General features: G+C 32.0%; 1 protein-coding gene across 11 annotated transcripts in view; it reads left to right on the top strand.

Annotated features, from left to right (window-relative positions):
- Positions 1-19,802, top strand: part of LOC123265192 — a 398,621-nt gene that overhangs the window by 366,743 nt on the left and 12,076 nt on the right. For 7 of the 11 annotated variants that reach the window (XM_044728840.1, XM_044728839.1, XM_044728842.1 and 4 more), the window contains 7 exons: positions 5,756-5,828; positions 7,426-7,466; positions 8,376-8,534; positions 9,676-10,668; positions 10,740-11,028; positions 11,098-11,366; positions 14,918-15,158. In XM_044728840.1, the coding sequence (XP_044584775.1) occupies positions 5,756-5,828; positions 7,426-7,466; positions 8,376-8,534; positions 9,676-10,668; positions 10,740-11,028; positions 11,098-11,366; positions 14,918-15,158 (2,065 nt within the window). The remainder of the gene's footprint in view (positions 1-5,755; positions 5,829-7,425; positions 7,467-8,375; positions 8,535-9,675; positions 10,669-10,739; positions 11,029-11,097; positions 11,367-14,917; positions 15,159-19,802) is intronic. The other 4 variants (XM_044728843.1, XM_044728841.1, XM_044728845.1 and 1 more) reach the window with 4 other exon arrangements.

Below are 19,802 nucleotides of genomic sequence, written 5' to 3'. Positions count from 1 at the left end.
GTCTTTCCAATATTCGTCAAAATTCTTTATTTTAATTTAAAATAATTTAAACAATTTAATAATTGATGATTTTTACTTATTTAATAAAGTAAAGTAATAAAATGACTTTGGTATTTATTAATTGCCGGAATAAATAAACAGATTTGGCAATAGCGCGTTTGATTATACCCATTACAGAGACGTGGATGAGTGTGTGAGTTAAACATTTCTCTCTCTGTAACTATATTTCTATCCTTTTCTTTTTTCTCAGCTGTTGACGCGATGTTGTCAAATCTTTATTCGAATAAATAGCTGACGATAAACGAGTTACAAACATAAAATTTGACTTTAAATATTTCAAAAATTATATCGGTAATGTATTATTATTAAATTGTTTTTATATTTTGCAATAATCCAAGTTTCTTGTATATAGTTTTTTATCCGTTAAAGTTGGGAGGTTAATATTGAAATAAATAATTAAAGTCTCGACAAAACGTTTGTCCGCCATAAGAGCCCGTGTATAAGGAGATAAAATATGTGATTTTTTAAATTTAATATCTAAGTAACTAAACGGTGAATCTTTTTTAAATTTTGGAATTAGATAAATGACGTATTTATTTATACGTATACTTAATTCCAAAGCTCAAAGTTGGAAATTATTTTTTACATTAGATTCGCTCGAACCTCCTTAAGCCAAAAAATTTTCAAATCAAGACACCCAATTAAAAATAATTTTCTTTTAAGACCTCATAAATTCTTTTTTACACTGATAGAAGAATTTAGTTCTACTTAATAAGATTTAGTAATAGATACTAAATGATTTAGTAACAAACCTTTCATTACCAAATATTTAGTAATAGGTACTAAATTATTTATTAAAGCACATTTAGTTCCACCAATTAAATATTTAGTAGTATTTAACAAATGATTTACTGCTACTCAATAAATCGTTTATTGGTATCAAAGAAATTAATTTTTTAACTAATTTTAGCGTGTAACCTAACTTTTTAACTTAAAATAAATAAAAATAATTAAAATTAATAATTTTAAGTAAAAATATAAGGTATTATAAAGAAAAGAATCTCATTAAATCATATTTTTTTGTTTGAGACATTTATAAAATTTAAAATTAAACAAGTTTTTAACATATCGATAATAGACAAATTTAAAAATGTAAACTAAACTTCACTGAGAAAAAGACATAAATAGAAGACATTTATTGGGAGTATATGTATTTTTAAAGGTTTAATAAATCTCCCAAAATCGAGCTGAATAAAATAATCTAAGTCAGTGAAGAAGTTATGTATCACATAAATATTGGAATTGAAGCATAGCCATCTACCGACAATACTTGCCAAAGAAATATTTAGTACCTGTTACTAAATATTATTTGGCGGAACTAAATATTTATTTCCATGTAATAAGGCTTTGTTCATATAAAGAAATCATTTATTAAACTGTAACAAATAATATTGATGGGTACAAAATATTTGTTTCTCCCAAATAAATGACTAAAAATTTTGTTACCAAATCAGTTTAGTACTCTGTACTAAATCCTTCTATCAGTGTAACCAAAATTAATTCATTAAGTCGTACTTTTTTTAAAAAAATCCCAAAAAATGGCACGCGTCTCCTTCACCCCCTAACACAGAAATGAATAAAACAATGTTGGTGTTTATGTAGACCTCTGGCTTAATCCCGCGATGACAGTGACCCTCACATGAAATGGCTACGAAATAACACTATTACACACTTGGCCTCCCCTTACGGTTTCTGCTTTCCGACCTCACCCACGCTCATGCCTGGTTTATCCCTCGACAGCTTCACTCTTTCATGCCCTGAAAAAGCAACCCTCAGCAAACGCAAACCTTTGGCCTCTACTCGCTCGGAAAAAAATAAAACTGAAAAAAATCTTCACCGGTGCTCATTACAAGTCTATTCAAGCTCCGGAAAAGAAGCGCGTGCCGGTATTCATTTTGTTGACCGGAAGCATTACCATTCGCACCTAATTTATTAACACCGCTTCCTACAAACAAACTAAACTCCTTCCTCCGTTGTTTTCCTGCTAATTCTTCAGAGGATGGACGATGGAACCTCTTATAGGGCCAAACAGTTAATGACGTCACGCGCTAATCCAATTTGCTTTACTATTTACCGCTCTATCTTCTAAGATAGTTCGTATCTGCAAAGCATGATGCGGAGGAAGGACTAGACGCAAAATGACGTCCTGATGAAGTTTATACACGCCGGTCGAATCGACTGAGGATCATCCAGGGCAAAGCCGGAGGGATTAGTACGACAAAGTTTATAAAAGTGCTAGTCCAATCCTATTGGGAATCCTGCCCCTGTACTCGACATATCCCCTTAGATCCTTACATCCCTTCAATCTCACCCTCTCACCCTCTCCGGCCTCACTTTGCTCGGTTCTTATCTTCCGAGAGTGTATCGTATGTATTTCGTATATCTATGGCAATTTTTGAAGAAAATCATATCATCAAGGCTTAATAAAGTAATTATTAGAATTGACAATGTTGAAAAATGGGACAATTGAAAAATATGTCTTAAAAAATTAGTATAAAGTACACTGAGAGACAATTTTATTTAATAGTAATGAAATTTTGTTACTATTTAATAAAACGTTTATTTGACTAATCACAAATAAAAATTCATTAAATATTAATAAAATTTCCTTAAATACTAATAAATATTTTTTTAAATACTAATGTATGTTTTATTAAACACTAATAAAATTTTATTAAATACTAATAAATTTTTCTTAGTATGTAAAAGATGTTTGTCATAAAGACAACATAAAAGTCGGGAGTAAACAAATAGGTTAGGTTAGGATGTCTCGTTGAAAAATCTTAATATTATTTATTAAAAGATATTACTGTGAAAATATAATTTTCTGCCCTCCGGCCGGAAAGTGGCAACTTTCTGGCCGCTGCGCTAAACAAAGTTGCCACATTCCGGCTACGTCGAGCAGAAAAATAGTATACACACCTTGGCCAGTAAATAAGAAAGCCTCAGATCACATGTTTGTCAACCTCGGCTTCGCCTCGGCCAACAATTACATGTGATCTGAGACTTTTCTTATTTTACTGGCCTAGGTATGTAATATACTATGACTATATTATAATTAATACAAATTTATGTTATGTTATGAAACATAAATTATGTATTGTAATTAAGCACATTTAACTTTTATATGTTTATATACCTTAATAAATTAAATTGATCAATATTAATTTTTTTTTTTTGAGATTATTTGCTTACTGTGAAACTTTTGGAACAAGTACAAATTACGCGTATTAATGACAGCAAACGAAAGCGACGCTCGTGGTTATTTTAATAAACACATATTAGTATTTAAGAAAATTTTATTAAATACTAATAAAATTTTATTTATATGAAATATAATTTTATTAATATTAACCACGTTTTTTTTTCAAGTCCAAATAAATTTTTTTATTACTATTGAATAAAATTGTCTCTCAGTGTAGAAGTACCGGTCTTGGCCATCTAAGGTCCATTTTTGGCCTCGATATTTTAGTTAATTTGTAAAAAATTTTGCTATTCAAGTAGAATTTTTATAGAATTTATAAATTAGTATTTTTATACGAATTGAATTCACAAAGTCTTGCATTTATGAAAATATTTGTATAATAATTTGAAAATAAAGTGGCCACAAACGGTACTTCTACCCTACTGTTTAGAAATTAACATTTGTCAAGTTGTAATAACAAACCAGTTTATTACTAAACTAATCTGTTGTCCTAACAATGATTTTTTAGGATAGCAAAATGATTTAGTTACCTAACTCGGTTCATTTTGTTGCTGTAACAAAGTGATTATGTTGGAATAACAAATTTTGTTGCCAAAAATAGTTATAAAATTCTGAGAAGCTTTTCTCCAATTGTCATTAAAGTTCTAATTTACAATTTTTTTTATTATTGTAACAATTTAAAAATCCTAGATATGGTTGACTCTACAGGGAAAAAAGTAAACTGTAATATTCACTCGGATTCCGGTTAATTTTTATAGTTTCAAACAGTAAAGCGGACATCGGGGTGGCAAAAATATAAATATTACAGAACTTAATGTAGAAAGTATAAAAGCCACAATTTATAATTTAATATCCAAAATAAGTAATTAGTAGCTGTCACTATAATAAATAACGACTCTCTCATCTTAAAAAATTACAGTTTCAAACAGTAAAAATTGCCATTTCAATCTATAGTCCATATTATGAGGAGAAGGGGAACTCAGATGAAAGAGAAGGGGGTCTCACTCTGGGAGAATTTAACATTTGAAACAGTAAAAATTATACTTTTAAAATATACATTTTACCAGTCCAAGCAAGTCAATAATTACAGTTTGATTTTTAGCGTTGCGTTTAAAATTTACCATTTTACTTTGTAAATATTGACGTTGCTTGTATTAGAAATTTACTAACTTTATTTTATACTTTTTACATATCTTAAGATCATTTTTAGGTACGAAATGATAATTATCAAAGTCTGAATTGTTAATTATTATACTTTAACATTTTAGACATTTACATAGCGAATATTACTGTTTGAAATAGTATTTTCTTCCATGTAAAGAGTAAATTGTAACGTTTAAATGGTAAATATTATAAAATGAATAGTAAAATCACGATTTTACTGTTTGAAATGGTAATTTTTAGCAGTTGATCATTACTTATTATAAATCGACTGTTATTTATTACAGTTTACTTATTTCCGTATCAAAGCTATCCCTGAATTTTCTGTTATATTGAAGTTCAAAACGCTCAAAAATTTTTTTATTGCAAAGTTAGTCGCTCTTGAAGCTCAAAATACAACTTCGAGCTCGAAAATCTAGTTACTGTCTTGGAAAAATATTTTTTTGAAAATTTATCTACCAAAATTATTAGTTTTTTGTGAAAAATAATTTAACTATATCAACAGATCGATCAATTCAGTAAAATCAATTACTAAAATAACTTTTATAAGACAATTTTTGGAAATTCTTAATAAATAAATTATTATAGATAGAATTTATCGAAAAATCTACTTATTGACGCAATTTTTTTAAATATTAAAATTTATTCTTTATATTAATTTTCAAAAATTCTAAATCCGTGTTTTATAATTTTGAAACAAACAATTTCTTTATTTTCATCTAATGGAAAATAATAAAAAATTCGCAGGTACCTTAATTAATTAAAAATTATTCAATCCTTTAATTTTACCACAGTATACGTCATTTTCTTACATAAAATCACATGATCGTGGTTTAATAAAATAATTATCAGAATTTACAATATTGTCATGACGGTAAACGTTGAGTTCAGTCATGTCGGGATTGAGATACGGTGCATTTGAAGCATTATATGTTATTCCGGGGTCACGCGATCTTGTTCCATGTTCCATGCAAGACTCAGGACTAGTCGTATAGTCTGTTACGATCGTACATTGCGAGTATGATTATTGTAAGACTGGTTTTTTCTTCTTTGCATGCTGTATTACGTGACCAAGGCTTTCTTTTAGTGGATGTGTCTGCCGGGTAATTGTGGTCAGTCGATAATAGTTGTGGTAAATTATTTACGACATTAATTTTTAGCGTGAATCGGAAATTTATTTGGGTTTTAGTCGTGAAGAAACGGAGTTTTGTTTTGTTATTTTTTTTTTATATGAAATAGATTAATTTATAATTTTCTATCGACGGCAAATAATTATAAACAAGTCTATCGTGACGAGGTGCAATAACGTCGCTTTGATTTGTGTTTCAGAGGGCAACAAGTGCCCGACACCAGGTTGTACGGGCCAAGGTCACGTGACCGGACTTTACTCGCACCATCGCAGGTAAGCAATTACTGATAATTAACTGACCGCTAAATTCGCTACCTGTCTTTGGAAATTTTAAAAATCTTTTAATTAAAATCAACAGAGTTTTTTTTTAGGAAAGTTATGCTCGGAAGTAAAAAGAATTTTTTTTAATAAATGAAGGAAAATTTTTAAAAAACTATGAAAAAATTTTATAAGCAAGAATTTTAAATCTAAAAATTTTGAAGATTAAGGAAAGTTAAGGAAATTATAAACTTATGTAGAATAAAAAAATTAATTTAATGATTTAAAAAATAGAAAAACTAATTTATAAAGAAATTTAAATTTTTTTTCAAGTTTTCAAAATTTTTTACTGTAAATAAATAAAATTTTGTTTTATTAAATATTGAATTTTGTTAAATTGAACTGTACTTTCTTAAATATTGACGTTTTTAAAGATATAAGCTCATCCCGATGTTACACTCATCAAGAGCTTTCATTTGAGTACCCACATGCATTTTTGATATATTTTTCATATATACATATAGACTCTGTTATGCAATAGTGTGTTAAGTACATAGGATTTCCATAGCACTTAACACATTGATGCATAACAGTATCCATATATATAATATATATTTTAAAGATATAAGCTCATCCCAATGTTACACTCATCAAGAGCTTTCATTTGGGTACCCACATGCATTTTTGATATATTTTTCATATATACATATATATAATATATATATAAATATATAAAATATATGAAAAATTGATGTGGGTACTCAAATGGAAGGTCTCGATGAGTGTAACATCGGGATGAGCTTATATCTTTAAAAATGTCAATCGTTCACAAGATACAAAGTCATTTCTTAATTATATATCTAGAAATAAAGCATTTTCGAATGCAGCCTCAATATTTATCATTATAAATTAATTCTCGCTGGAAATGAAATGAAACATTCAAAAGGCAAAAATTCAAGTCAAGACCTTTGCAATGACTCTAAATTTCACTTAAAAAATCAATTTTATTATTTGACTATCCAGGACACAAAATTGTTCTTATTCTCTTAATAATATAGATTTTTCTGAACGCAAGAATTTGTCATTTTTTTTTTAAATTTGACTTGTAAAATTTTTTTTGTTTGAAAAATAGCAATGAAAAAATTTCAAAGAAGCATTTTTTTAATGTAACTTTAAAATTATTCTAAATGATTTTTTATTCTTCGCATTTTTTGGACTCATTCAATAAATATCGCAGTTTAATATTTTTCAAGAATATGCTTATTTAATTTCCGAAATTTGAACTCCAAAATTGATGCAAAATTGATTTTTAAGCTTTTTTATTTTCTAAAAATTGAAATTATTCCGAATTTGGAAAATTTTTAAAATGAGTTTGTAATGCAAATATTACAATAATTTTTCTAAATAAAAATTATAAATGATCTAATCATTAATTTTCATAAATTTTAAAATTCACTAAAATTATTTTGCTACTGCCCATATTTTAATTTAACCCAAAATTACCAAAAAAAAAAAAGCCATCGTCAAATTTATCAGTAACAATCCCACAAAACAATAAAAAACAAACTAATTTAAAATCTCATCTAACCAAAAACCTTTCCATTAATTCCAGTTTATCCGGCTGTCCGCGAAAGGACAAATTAACGCCTGAAAGTGAGTATCAAAACTTTCCAAACCAAAATTATTTTTAAGCGCATAAGTAGAGAAATTAGTGCATTGATTTTTGCACAAGTAGGTTGCCACTAAAGTTACTAAAAAAAATCCCACGTTATCGCATAAAATCAAACTAAACAAAATTTCTCAAAAAATTTGCGTGCGCGTGGGAGTGTATGTGTGTTAATTATTATTTTTTTACATCATTCACTAATCTATAATTTATTTCTTCATTTATTCACTGTTATTTATCTGTTACCACATTGTAAAAAATTCACACGTATTGTTTTATTTGCTTTTATGTTATGCGGGGTAGAGAGCTTCTTGTTATGTTTTTTGACCTCTGTTCCGTCAACTTGGAAGGAGACCAACCCAGAACAGGAGATCACTTGCCAAGAATTTCGTTTTTTTCACAATTTGTAGTTTTAACAAATTAGTTGCATTTTATTTTCTATTTATTGTGTTTTTTATTTATTTAAATAAAAAATCGAGATCCTGACGACCGAAAAGAGACCCGGCATGCGCAGAATCAAAAATAAAAGCCTCGATTTCCAAATTCAATTGAGGATACGAAGACAACCTAAGACAGAATCTCCCAATTCCCAAAAACACTCCATCTTTGTTCGGGATTCAAAATTTAACTCATTTTTTGTTTACTCTCTACCCGCTCGATGTTTATTTAAAAAAAAAAAACATAGACACACTTAAAAGCCCTCTAAAGACTTCTCTGTTTATTTATTTCTTCCTTCTTAATCTTCGTATTCTCTATAAATACCTCCCGCGCGTTACGTTTTTTTAAAGTAAAATTTGAAAAGTTTGAAAAATTGAATAAAAATTGACCGATTCTGCGCGGCCTTAAGTCTCGTTTAAAAAAAAAAGTAATTTCGGCCTCCGTCTGGATTCTCTTAGTCCTGGCGATGCATGAGACTATTTTGAAATGCCCAACACCGGGTTGCAATGGTCGTGGGCACGTCAGCTCCAATCGCAGCACTCACAGAAGCCTGTCTGGTTGCCCAACAGCGGCGGCCAATAAGCAAGCATCTCGCGATTCCCGTCACAAATTATCAGGTTAGTCACTTTCTCACTCGTAAAAATTATTTTGTTAAAATAACGAAAAAAGGGTGGAAAATATGTTGTTGTAACAAATGAGTGTACTTATATAGGACTAATTCATTATTTTCCAAAATTAACATTAGTTGAGTTGCAATAACAAACCAGTTTGTTACTAAACTAATTTGTTGTACTAATAATGATTCTTTAGGATAGCAAAATAATTTAGCTCATTTTGTTGCCGAAAATAGTTGTAAAATTCTGAGCTTCTCTCCAAAATTGTCATTAAATTTATAATTTACAATTGTTTTTATTATTGTAACAATTTTAAAATCCTAGATATGGTTGAGGACAAAAGCTATCCCTGGAATTTCTGTTATATTAAAGTTCAAAACTCTCAAAAATTTTTCTATTGCAAAGTTAGTAGCTCTTGAAGCTCAAAATACAACTTTGAGCTCGAAAATCTAGTTATTGTCTTGGAAAAATGTTTTTGAGAAAATTTAGCTTACAAAATTATTATTTTTTTGGCGAAAATAATTTAGCTACCTAACTCGGCATATTTTGTTACTGTAACAAAGTGATTTTGTTGCCAAAAATAGTTGTAAAATTCTGAGCTTTTTTCCAAAATTGTCATTAAATTTATAACTTACAATTGTTTTTTATTATTGTAACAATTTAAAAATGCTGGATATGGTTGACTCTAAAAGCTATCCCTGGAACTTCCTGTTATATTAAAGTTCAAAACGCTCAAAAATACTGTCTTAAAAAAATGTTTTTGAGAATATTTAGCTAACAAAATAAGTACTTATTTATCGAAAATAATTTAGCTATTTCATCAACATTTGTTATACCAACTGGTTTATGTTGAATAACCAAAAAATTTATCGTTATCCTGAAAACAATCTTGTTATTTCAACAAATCAATTTGACCATTCAACTAAAAGATTCTGCTATAACTAAACTGTTTTCCTAAAACATAAATTACTTAACTAACATATTCATTTGTTACTACAACATATTTTGCCCCAACAAAATTTTTTTTACGTGCACCATCACTTGACAGCCTGTGTTAAAATCGCTCTTGTCTGCACAACTTAGCCACGACCTCTTACAACCCTCTAATAACCAACTACCTCGAATAACAAAAACCTCCAAACAGTAACAGGAGTCCCGCCAGAGTTCATCAACACAAACTTACTACCCGGATCGATGGACGTCAAGGGCTACCCATTATACAGCGCAGTGTCCCAAGAATCAAAGCCGACCGTCAACTCCCCCAGCTACGACTATTACAAAGGGCCTGGAATGCCCAGCAAGCCACCAAAGACTCCAGAAGACAGCTCAACGCGTGCTCCAGCAAAATTAATCCCCAAATCAGAAGTCTCACCTCCAACGAGCTGCTGCAACAGCTTACCAGGCAGAAACCCTTCAAATTCCGAGCTGCTGGTCCCCAAGACCGAGGAAAGCTCTTCTTGTCGAGTAAATTCACCGCCTCCACCTCCTCCGCCAGTAAGACAGCCGTACGACCCGTATCTGAACCAGGACTCGAATTCCTCGTCGATGTCCTCGATGGAAGCCATGAATTCCCGGCCTATTGGAGCTACTATCCATCATCCGGGCCAGCATCCGCCTCACCACGTGCTGCCGATGCAACCAACTGTGACGTATCCCATGTCGATGGTAGAAGACACGCGGATGTCCCATCAAATGGCTCAGCGGTCCCCCTACGAGCCAATGATGAGCGGGACAGCGACGTCTACCACCAACGAGGAGCTCTATCATCATCGGAACGCAGAGCACAGGAGCTACATGCACCCAGTAAGCAATGGGATCACCAGGCCTGTGGTTACGTACTCCAATGACGTCGGAGCTGCGAGATACGACAGTGTGGGGGCTGCCAATCATCGTCCTTATGATCCAAGCGCTGGGTCAGGTTACGAACGGTATGACACCCAGGGATGCTCTCCCTTCCAGCAGCAGCAACAGCAGCAGCAGCAACAGCTTCATCTCAGAGCGAATATGTATTACTTAGGACAATCTGGGATGACTCCTGATGAGCAGGAGCGAGCTTATCATCAGGAAGCTGCTGCTGCACAGCAGCACCAAATGGCCATGGCTGCTGCTACGGGAGTGATGATCAAATCCGAGGACGGTAAGAGCAGTTCTGGTTGTTGTTCTTTAGGAACATTGTTCAGCTTGATGGAATTCTTCATTAATCAACAGATTTTTGTGATTCAGTGAAATGCGTGACGACGGCCCAGGTCCAGATGCAGAAATCTGGACCCCCTACGTCGCCCGGCGGCTCTGTGATGGATCTGTCGACCTCCAGTGTGACGTCTACCAGTCCCCAGGCGCCGCCGTACGGCTCCAATAGCCTCAGTCCGCAGTACGGAGGCGGACAGACCGTCGGGGGCAGCCCTCAGGCAGCCGCCAGTCCTCACCTCACATCCAGCCCCCAGGTTCCGAGCCCTCAAGGACAGACGCTCGATCTCAGTGTGAATCGCCTTCACAGGTAATTGGTTTTTTTTATTGGTAGATAGAGGTGTTTTAAGAATAGTCAACTGACTATTTATATGTTCAGCGGAGCTCCTAGTCCTCAATATTCGACGGGTCACGGTGAAGCTGTTCCCGTTCCAGTGGGTCCGCCTTTCCCAGCACCACGACCCATCGAGGAACAGACGGAACCCGTGGATTTTTCTACGGCTAATGAACCTGTTAATTTCAGCGGCGGTCCTGGAATCAGGCCTGTTGGCTTTCCACCACCCGGAGTCCACGCGGCCGCTTACAGCCGAGAGAGCACTCCTGACAGTGGGGTTTCTCATTACATGGATGCCTACAGAGATCCTAGTGGTGAGTTTTTATAATATTTCTAGTATTTTTTTGAGATTAAAGAAGAATTTGAGGATCTTTAGTTACAAATTGTGATTCTGTAATGTTTTTTGTTCCAATTTAACTCCAAATTTTATAAATATCTAATTCAGATTAAATTTTTTCAATTTATGTTTTACGTTAAAATGCAAGTTAATATTTATGGAAAATTGTATTTTATTTTCTGTGATGAGAAATTCGGCGCGTTTTTAAGAAAAATTAGATTTTATAATATTTTTCTAGTCTTTTTTAGAGATTAAGAAAGAATTTGAGGATATTTAATTACAAATTGTGATTCTGTAACTAAAGCTCAGTTTTTTTACATAGGTCTTCGAAGACTAGCTTAGTTGAAGTAGGGATGTAATGTTTTTGTTCCAATTTAACTCAAAATTCAGATCAAATTCATAACTTATATTTTACGTTAAAATACGGGTTAATATTTTTGGAAAATTCTACTTTATTTTCTGTGATGAGAAATTTGGCGCGTTTTTAAGAAAAATTAGATTTTATAATAATTTTTCTAGTCTTTTTTAGAGATTAAGGACGAATTTGAGGATATTTTACTACAAATTGTAATTCTGTAACTAAAACTCAGTTTTTTTACATAGATCTTCGGGAACTAGCTTAGTTGAAGTAGGGATATAATGTTTTTGTTCCAATTTAACTCAAAATTCTGATCAAATTCATAACTAATATTTTACGTTAAAATACAGGTTAATATTTTTGGAAAATTGTTCTTTATTTTCCGTGATGAGAAATTCGACGCATTTTTAAGAAAAATAAGACTTTATAAAAATAGTTATTGATTTTTAATTAGTTGTAGAGGTTTAATCTTGTTCTGTGAGGAATAATTAACTACACTTGAATTAGATAAAATTTTAGTGACGTAAGTAATCGGGGACTAGCTTAGTTGAAGCTTACTAATATATAAATCTGTAGAGTTTTTAATCTTTGCTCCGGTATAATTAATTAACTACACTCAATTTAGATTTAATTTTTGATAACGTACAGAGTACTCGGATTTAAATTCAGTCAAACGTATTAGAAATTTTGAATTATAGTATCTAGATACAGACAATACTAATCAATAAATAAAATAAAATTTTTAAAATAAAACAAAGCAATATCCTCGACTGTAAATTGTTTTTTTCTACGAACATTTAATCTTCTAAATTAACCATCAAGTACAATCTTCGTCAGTATCTAAAATTGTTATTTGTCGTCAGTAGAATTAGTCATAAAAAATAAGAAATACTAATAAGCTTTTTTTGAAAAAACAATAACACTTTATCAAAAAACGTTTCCACTTACGGTAAAGTCTTAGTGACTTATTGCATACTTGTTCATCAAAAGCAAAAAGAGAACCGTTGTAGTAAACAAACGAGCTCTTAAAAAATACAGCAGAGAAATGAGTAGCGAGTAGGGTGATAAATTCCAAGCGGACATTGAGCGTGGAAACATACAAGCTCCCCGAGGCTTGAGGGCCAGCAGCAAACAGCCGGTACTCTTCCTCTTACGGCAGGAAGGTCAAAAAAAGGTACGCACGTGTATTATCATGGAGTTAAAAGTGAGAGAGCCGAAACGGGCGGCTGTGCCCCCGGGGGGCTGACCAGTGCTTCGTTACAAGCCTCGAATAAAAATTCGTAGTGAATGGTACACGGGCTTAGCAATAGACGCCAGAGTTCGACTCATTTCATCTACTCTCACCACTTGATCATACACGTGGATACATATCGCATACATAGATACCCAACATGTTTTATAGAGCCGTGCCACCCCCGGTTTCATTCGTTCACTGTCCCTTACTCCCTTGCTCGGTTTCCCTTTCCAATGTCTCACTCACTCGGTATTTGAAAACACCGGAATGTTATATATCTCACTCGGCGTTTCCTCCCTCGCACACACGCATCACATTCTCATACCACTGCTGGAAACACGGGCATTGTTAATTATCAATATTTCGCGTACACGCGGCAAAAGTCCAGTGAGTACACTCCGACGGCAATATTGTCCATTCGTCCTACTCGGTTTTCCGTACGCGGGGGAGTAGTTATTGAAATTGAAACATTTTAGTACAACGTCCACGTCGGGGATCGTCATTTCTACACCCCGTAATATATATTTACTCCCTCGGTGCTTCACTTATGATACTCTCAAGTAGACAACACACAAAACACCCTTTGTTCTGGACAATACTTCTTTGCTGAAGATATCTGACAAAGGAATTTTTGCTTGAATAATCCAATAAAGCAAGGAGCTAGTAGAAATTCACTTGGATTTTCTTCAGTATAACCATCCAAAAATATGAAAATTTGAATTCTAAAATTGCAATTTAATTTCAAGTTACTATCAATATATCTACCTTAAACAAGACATATATTATCCCAAGTATTATTATTATTCTTGCTACAACTTTCTTCCAATTCCTCACCAAATAATTATTTATTTGGCAACTCGCAACTCTACTCTTAAAATTATATGTCAATTTACAAAGAGACTAACGCTTTAATAAAGTAACCTCTGGATTTATTTTAAAGTTGCCGACTATTTAGACCTTAAAATACTAAAACAAAACGTTATTAACAATTAATAAATGTGTTAGCATAAAACGGAGGTACTTATTATGTTTGGAGATGTCGAACAAGTGGAACAAGTCGAACAATCTAACTTTTGTTGATGGTAGTTAATTCCTCGGCCTACCGGTCTGTAAGCGAAAAACTTTGGACTACTTTCGCCATCTATCTGCTATACCAGCCACTATTTACTGTTGATAAAATTTTTGGAACTAAAATTATCTAAAATCTAAACTAAAATGTTGAATAATATTGAAATTACCGTTGCTGCATGCTGAAGAAAATATTTTCTTCTATAAATCCTTGAAGCTTAAATTTTTCTTTGTTACCCCCGTGAAATTATTCTCAAATATTCTTGTTAAAAATTTAAATTTGAAATAAGAATTGCAATTTTATTTTAAGATACTAACAATATATTTTCCTTAATCAAGACACATATTATTCCAAGTATTATTATTATTCTTGCTACAACTTTCTTCCAATTCCTCACCAAATAATTATTTATTTGGCAACTCGCAACTCTACTCTTAAAATTATATGTCAATTTACAAAGAGACTAACGCTTTAATAAAGTAACCTCTGGATTTATTTTAAAGTTTCCGACTATTCAGACCTTAAAATACTAAAACAAAACGTTATTAACAATTAATAAATGTGTTAGCATAAAATGGAGATATTTATTATGTTTGGAGATGTCGAACAAGTCAAAGAATCTAACTTTTGTTAATGGTAGTTAATTCCTCGGCCTACCGGTCTGTAAGCGAAAAACTTTGGACTACTTTCGCCACCTATCTGCTAAACCAGACACTATTTACTGTTAATAAAATTTTTTGAACTAAAATTATCTAAAGTCTAAACTAAAATTTTGTTAAAATTTCTCTAAAACTATACTCAAATTCTCTTGTACCTAATCAAGTTTATAAGAAAAGTATCTCAATTCCTAAAATTAAATTGTTTCAGCATACGGACCAATGAGCCCGCACCCAGGCTACGGAATGACAGCCGTCCAACCAGAGTACCCAGGAAACACATACACCCCTTACCCAACAGCGGGTTACAACTGCGGAGGGAGCTACCCAGGTGGACCAGTGACCTCTGGATACCAGATTCCAGCGGGCTACAGTCCAGCCCCTTGCTACAGCATGCCTCCTCCTCAACACACCATCGGAACACTGGACAAGCCCTCGGGCAAGGATGACGGGTAAGGACACCATCAATCGAATTTTAAATTTCATAGGTCGAAGCGTTAATTATCGCCCGGGGTAATCTATCAGCGTAGGAATTCTTAGCGCGTCGATAATCCCTTTCCTAGTCTAACGCTAGCCGTTTCATCGTGCCCGTGATATACGAACAGGGTATCATGCTAAATCCGTGAGTACAAGATAACTTGTAGGTTCAGTTAATACAACGGAAACTCCCACTAGATGGTGGGATGCTGGTACTTGATCCTGATAGTCGAGCACTACCACCACCTTACACTCACTATTACAGCCACCTTCATTTCGTTAATTAAAGTAATTACTCTTCGTAGCCGAAAGTGCCAACCTTATTCTAATTGACGTGAAGCTTGGTGGTAAGAGGTCTAAGGTGCTGCCGGTGGTGTTGGTGCCGCTAGATGTAGTTCTAAGAGTAGTGAGGGTGCAGTGGTGGCTGATGCCTCGAATAGGAGCAAACGCAGCCTCGATAAGACCATCACAGGCTGCGGATTGGGGAGGTGCTACGAACTGTACAAACCAGAGCATAATCAGTTGCCACCAAGCTAGATTATAAGACTGAGAAAGCTCGGATTGTGAATCCGGAACACATCGAACCAAACTTCTGTGTCTTTCCGAAAATTTAACTATCCCGCTTCTTATCGGATTTCCTAAAGGAATCTACCAAAAAAAATTAATATAATTACTTATAGCCTATACACATATGTGTAGTAATATATACCGTGATAGACAAGAAAATAAGGTCTCGATGAGTGTAATCTAGGAATGAGATTATATCTTTAAAAATCTCAATAATTCACAAGATACAAGGTAATTTCTTAATTATTGACATTTTTCAAGAAATAAACTCATTTTGATGTTACACTCATCGAGACCTTTCATTTGAGTACCCACTTGCATTTTTTATATATTTTTCATATATCCATATATTTATAATATACATAAATATATGAAAAATTGATGTGGGTACTTCAATAAAAGGTCTCGAGGAGTGTAACATCAGGATAAGCTTATATCTTTAAAAATGTCAATAGTTCACAAGATACGTCATTTCTTAATTATTGACATTTTTTAAGAAATAAACTCATTTTGATGTTACACTCATCGAGACCTTTTATTTGAGTACCCACATGATTTTTTTTATATATTTTATATATATATATATATATATATATATATATTATATTTATAAAATACATAAAATATATAAAAATTGATGTGGGTACTCAAATGAAAGGTCTTGATGAGTGTAACATCAGGATGAGCTTATATCTTTAAAAATATCAATAATTAAGAAATGACCTTTATTTGTGAACTATTGACATTTTTAAAGATATAAGATCATTCGATGTTACTCATCACGACCTTTCATTTGAGTACCCTCTTCAATTTTTCATATATATATATATATATATATATATATATATATATATATATATATATATATATATATATATATATATGATATTTATGAAATACATAAAATATATAAAAAATTGATGTGGGTACTCAAATGAAAGGTCTTGATGAGTGTAACATCAGGATGAACTTATATCTTATAAAAAATGTCAATAGTTCTCAAGATACAAGGTTATTTCTTAATTATGAATCTAGAAATAGAGCATTTTCTAATGCAGCCTATTTACTTATCATAATAAATTGACTATCGGTGAGAATGATATGAAATCTTGAAAAGGCACAAATTCAAATCAAAATTCATAAATTCATACATTCCTACATGAATCCATAATTTCGGATTCGGATTCCCACACTAACCTACATGAATTTTTTTTATATGGATCTTATAAATAAGTGCCATTAATATCTTTCAAGCAGTTATTTAATAGTTAATTTCTACCTAAAGATGATTTTATTAAAAGTTTACTGGGAAATTTATTGGAAAAGCATACTTGTGGTGCCTCGCGGAATCTAACTCGGTGGATACTACTAACGATACTTTAGCGTTATTAATGGCCAATATGAGGGACTAATATAATAGGAAAGGGATATAATCGATGCACTGATTGATAAAACGGTCAGGTTATGAAAAAATGAGGTAAATGTCAATTTTCTAAGCTCGGATATGAGAAGCTCTCGGCTCCTTGTAGAGCGCTTGAGACCAAGTGGAAGCGGTATTCCGGTGGAGGCATTCGCGGCGTGATTGCACTCAAGACCCCGGTCGGCGCTCGGTTTTCTGGAGATCCCACGGGGCAAAGAGCGTGCGGTAAGAGGGTAGCTTCCGAATGGCCTAGGAGTTTGCTATGTCGGGGTGAGGGGTGCTAGTGGGATAGGCCCTCGGCAATATCGCGGGCACTCAAGGGCCATCGAGGTCTCAAGCTTTCTCGTAACTCGAGAACGAGGAGACGACGAGACTCGTTCGGACTGTTCTCGGACGCTCCAGACGCCCAAATGTCGGTATGGAGTTTGCAAACTCCCTTTTCTATCTCTTCCAAGCTAAACACGCTCGTTTTCCTCGGGCTCTTATGAAGGTATAGACTCTATTCATTTGCTAGTTGTCTGCATGAAATTCAACATACTCTGGTGGATTTTTGGATTGTTATTGAGATAGAGGAGTCAAGAATTTTTTTAAAATTTTGGAATTTTTAGTGCACTTAGAGCTGTTTAGAATTTCAATAATAAATTTAATTTTTCAATTGAAAATTAATTCGGTAACCTAATACATTCAATTTTTTTAAAGAATATTAATAAATTCAATTATCAAAGTTAATTCTTTAATAAAAAATTGATTTTTTAATGGAAAAAAAATAATTAGAAACATTAAATCCACTTTTTTAATAAAAAAAAAGAATTCATGAATCATTAAACTAAATTCTTAGTAGAAAATGTATTTAAGGAAGTTCGAGCGTAACTAATGAGTCAAAATAATGTTGAAATTTTTTTAAAATTTTTGTCTTCCCAATATTCGTCAAAATTCTTTATTTTAATTTAAAATAATTTAAACAATTTAATAATTGATGATTTTTACTTATTTAATAAAGTAAAGTAATAAAATGACTTTGGTATTTATTACTTGTCGGAATAAATAAATAGATTTGGCAATAGCGCGTTTGATTATACCCATAACAGAGACGTGGATGAGTGTGTGAGTTAAACATTTCTCTCTCTGTAACTATATTTCTATCCTTTTGTTTTTTCTCAGCTGTTGACGCGATGTTGTCAAATCTTTATTCGAATAAATAGCTGACGATAAACGAGTTACAAACATTAAATTTGACTTTAAATACTTCAAAAATTATATCGGTAATGTATTATTATTAAATTGTTTTTATATATTGCAACAATCCAAGTTTCTTGTGTATAGTTTTTTATCCGTTAAAGTTGGGAGGTTAATATTGAAATAAATAATTAAAGTCTCGACAAAATGTTTGTCCGCCATAAGAGCCCGTGTATAAGGAGATAAAATATGTGATTTTTAAAATTTAATATCTAAGTAACTAAACGGTGAATCTTTTTTAAATTTTGGGATTAGATAAATTACGTATTTATTTATACGTATACTTAATTTCAAAGCTCAAAGTTGAAAATTATTTTTTACATTAGATTCGCTCGAACCTCCTTAATTGCTTTTAAATTCAATTTTTTAATTGATAATCAATTGATTAACTCATTAAATATGATTTGTTAATAAAAAAAAAATAATGTATTAATCACTAAATTCAACTCAATGAATAATATTTACATTATAAAGTTAAAATTAATCAATTAATACATCATTTTCTTTTGTTAAATCTATTAAATGTTCATTTAAAATTTCATCCAGTTGTAAACTGGTGATAGAATTTATTTAGCCAAAAATTTTTAAATTTATAGATATCTTTAATATTTTAAACGATTTAATTTAATAAATAAAAAAAATAGTCAGCTAAAAGGTACTTTAAGGATTATAAGTTCTACCAAGTTAGCTCACACTAACAAATAAAATAATTAAAATAAAAATAAACTGTCGGTTATTCTGTTTTATAACAAAATATTTTGTAAATTTTAGGAAACTTGGCTCTTTAATCTTAAAACTAACAACAAACTTTATTTAAATAATATTTAAGATCAAAGTGTCGAATAAATACATAAGCTACAATCGTTGCGTGTCTTGAACCCTTAAACTCAACAAAAGTATAAATCAGTAAGACTAAATGAGTGTGTGGTTACTTTTGGACTTTAAATTGTGTGTCATTGCAGTAGATCAGGATTATTTTGTCCGTTTAATAAACATTTTAAATCGCAAGTGTCACTTTAATTGTTCGACAGATTCCGAGTTAGTCTTTTCAACATAAATTTCGTGTTGATTTAAACGCAACTTATCAAGTGTTATTGTCGACTAACAACAGCTTATTCAAAAAATAACAAACCTAGTGTTAATTTCACACTTAAATACTTAAATTTTCCACATGTAGCATTCCCGCCGCTAGACTCTATTATTCCAATAATTCTTAAGCTTCAACAGTCTCCTTTAATAAATTTAAAAATAAGTTTTTAATAATAAATCCCACGTACACACGCTTCACTAAAGAAAAATCACCAATTTTAAAGCAATTAATAACTAATACAAAAAATGAATGTTTTAATTATTCAATAGATGGTTATCCGCGAAATCCCATTTGAGACAAAGTATG

This window comes from Cotesia glomerata, linkage group LG5 (genome assembly GCF_020080835.1).
Source record: "Cotesia glomerata isolate CgM1 linkage group LG5, MPM_Cglom_v2.3, whole genome shotgun sequence".
Classification (NCBI taxonomy): Eukaryota; Metazoa; Arthropoda; class Insecta; order Hymenoptera; family Braconidae; genus Cotesia; species Cotesia glomerata.
This window is presented reverse-complemented; position numbering and strand designations above follow the sequence as displayed.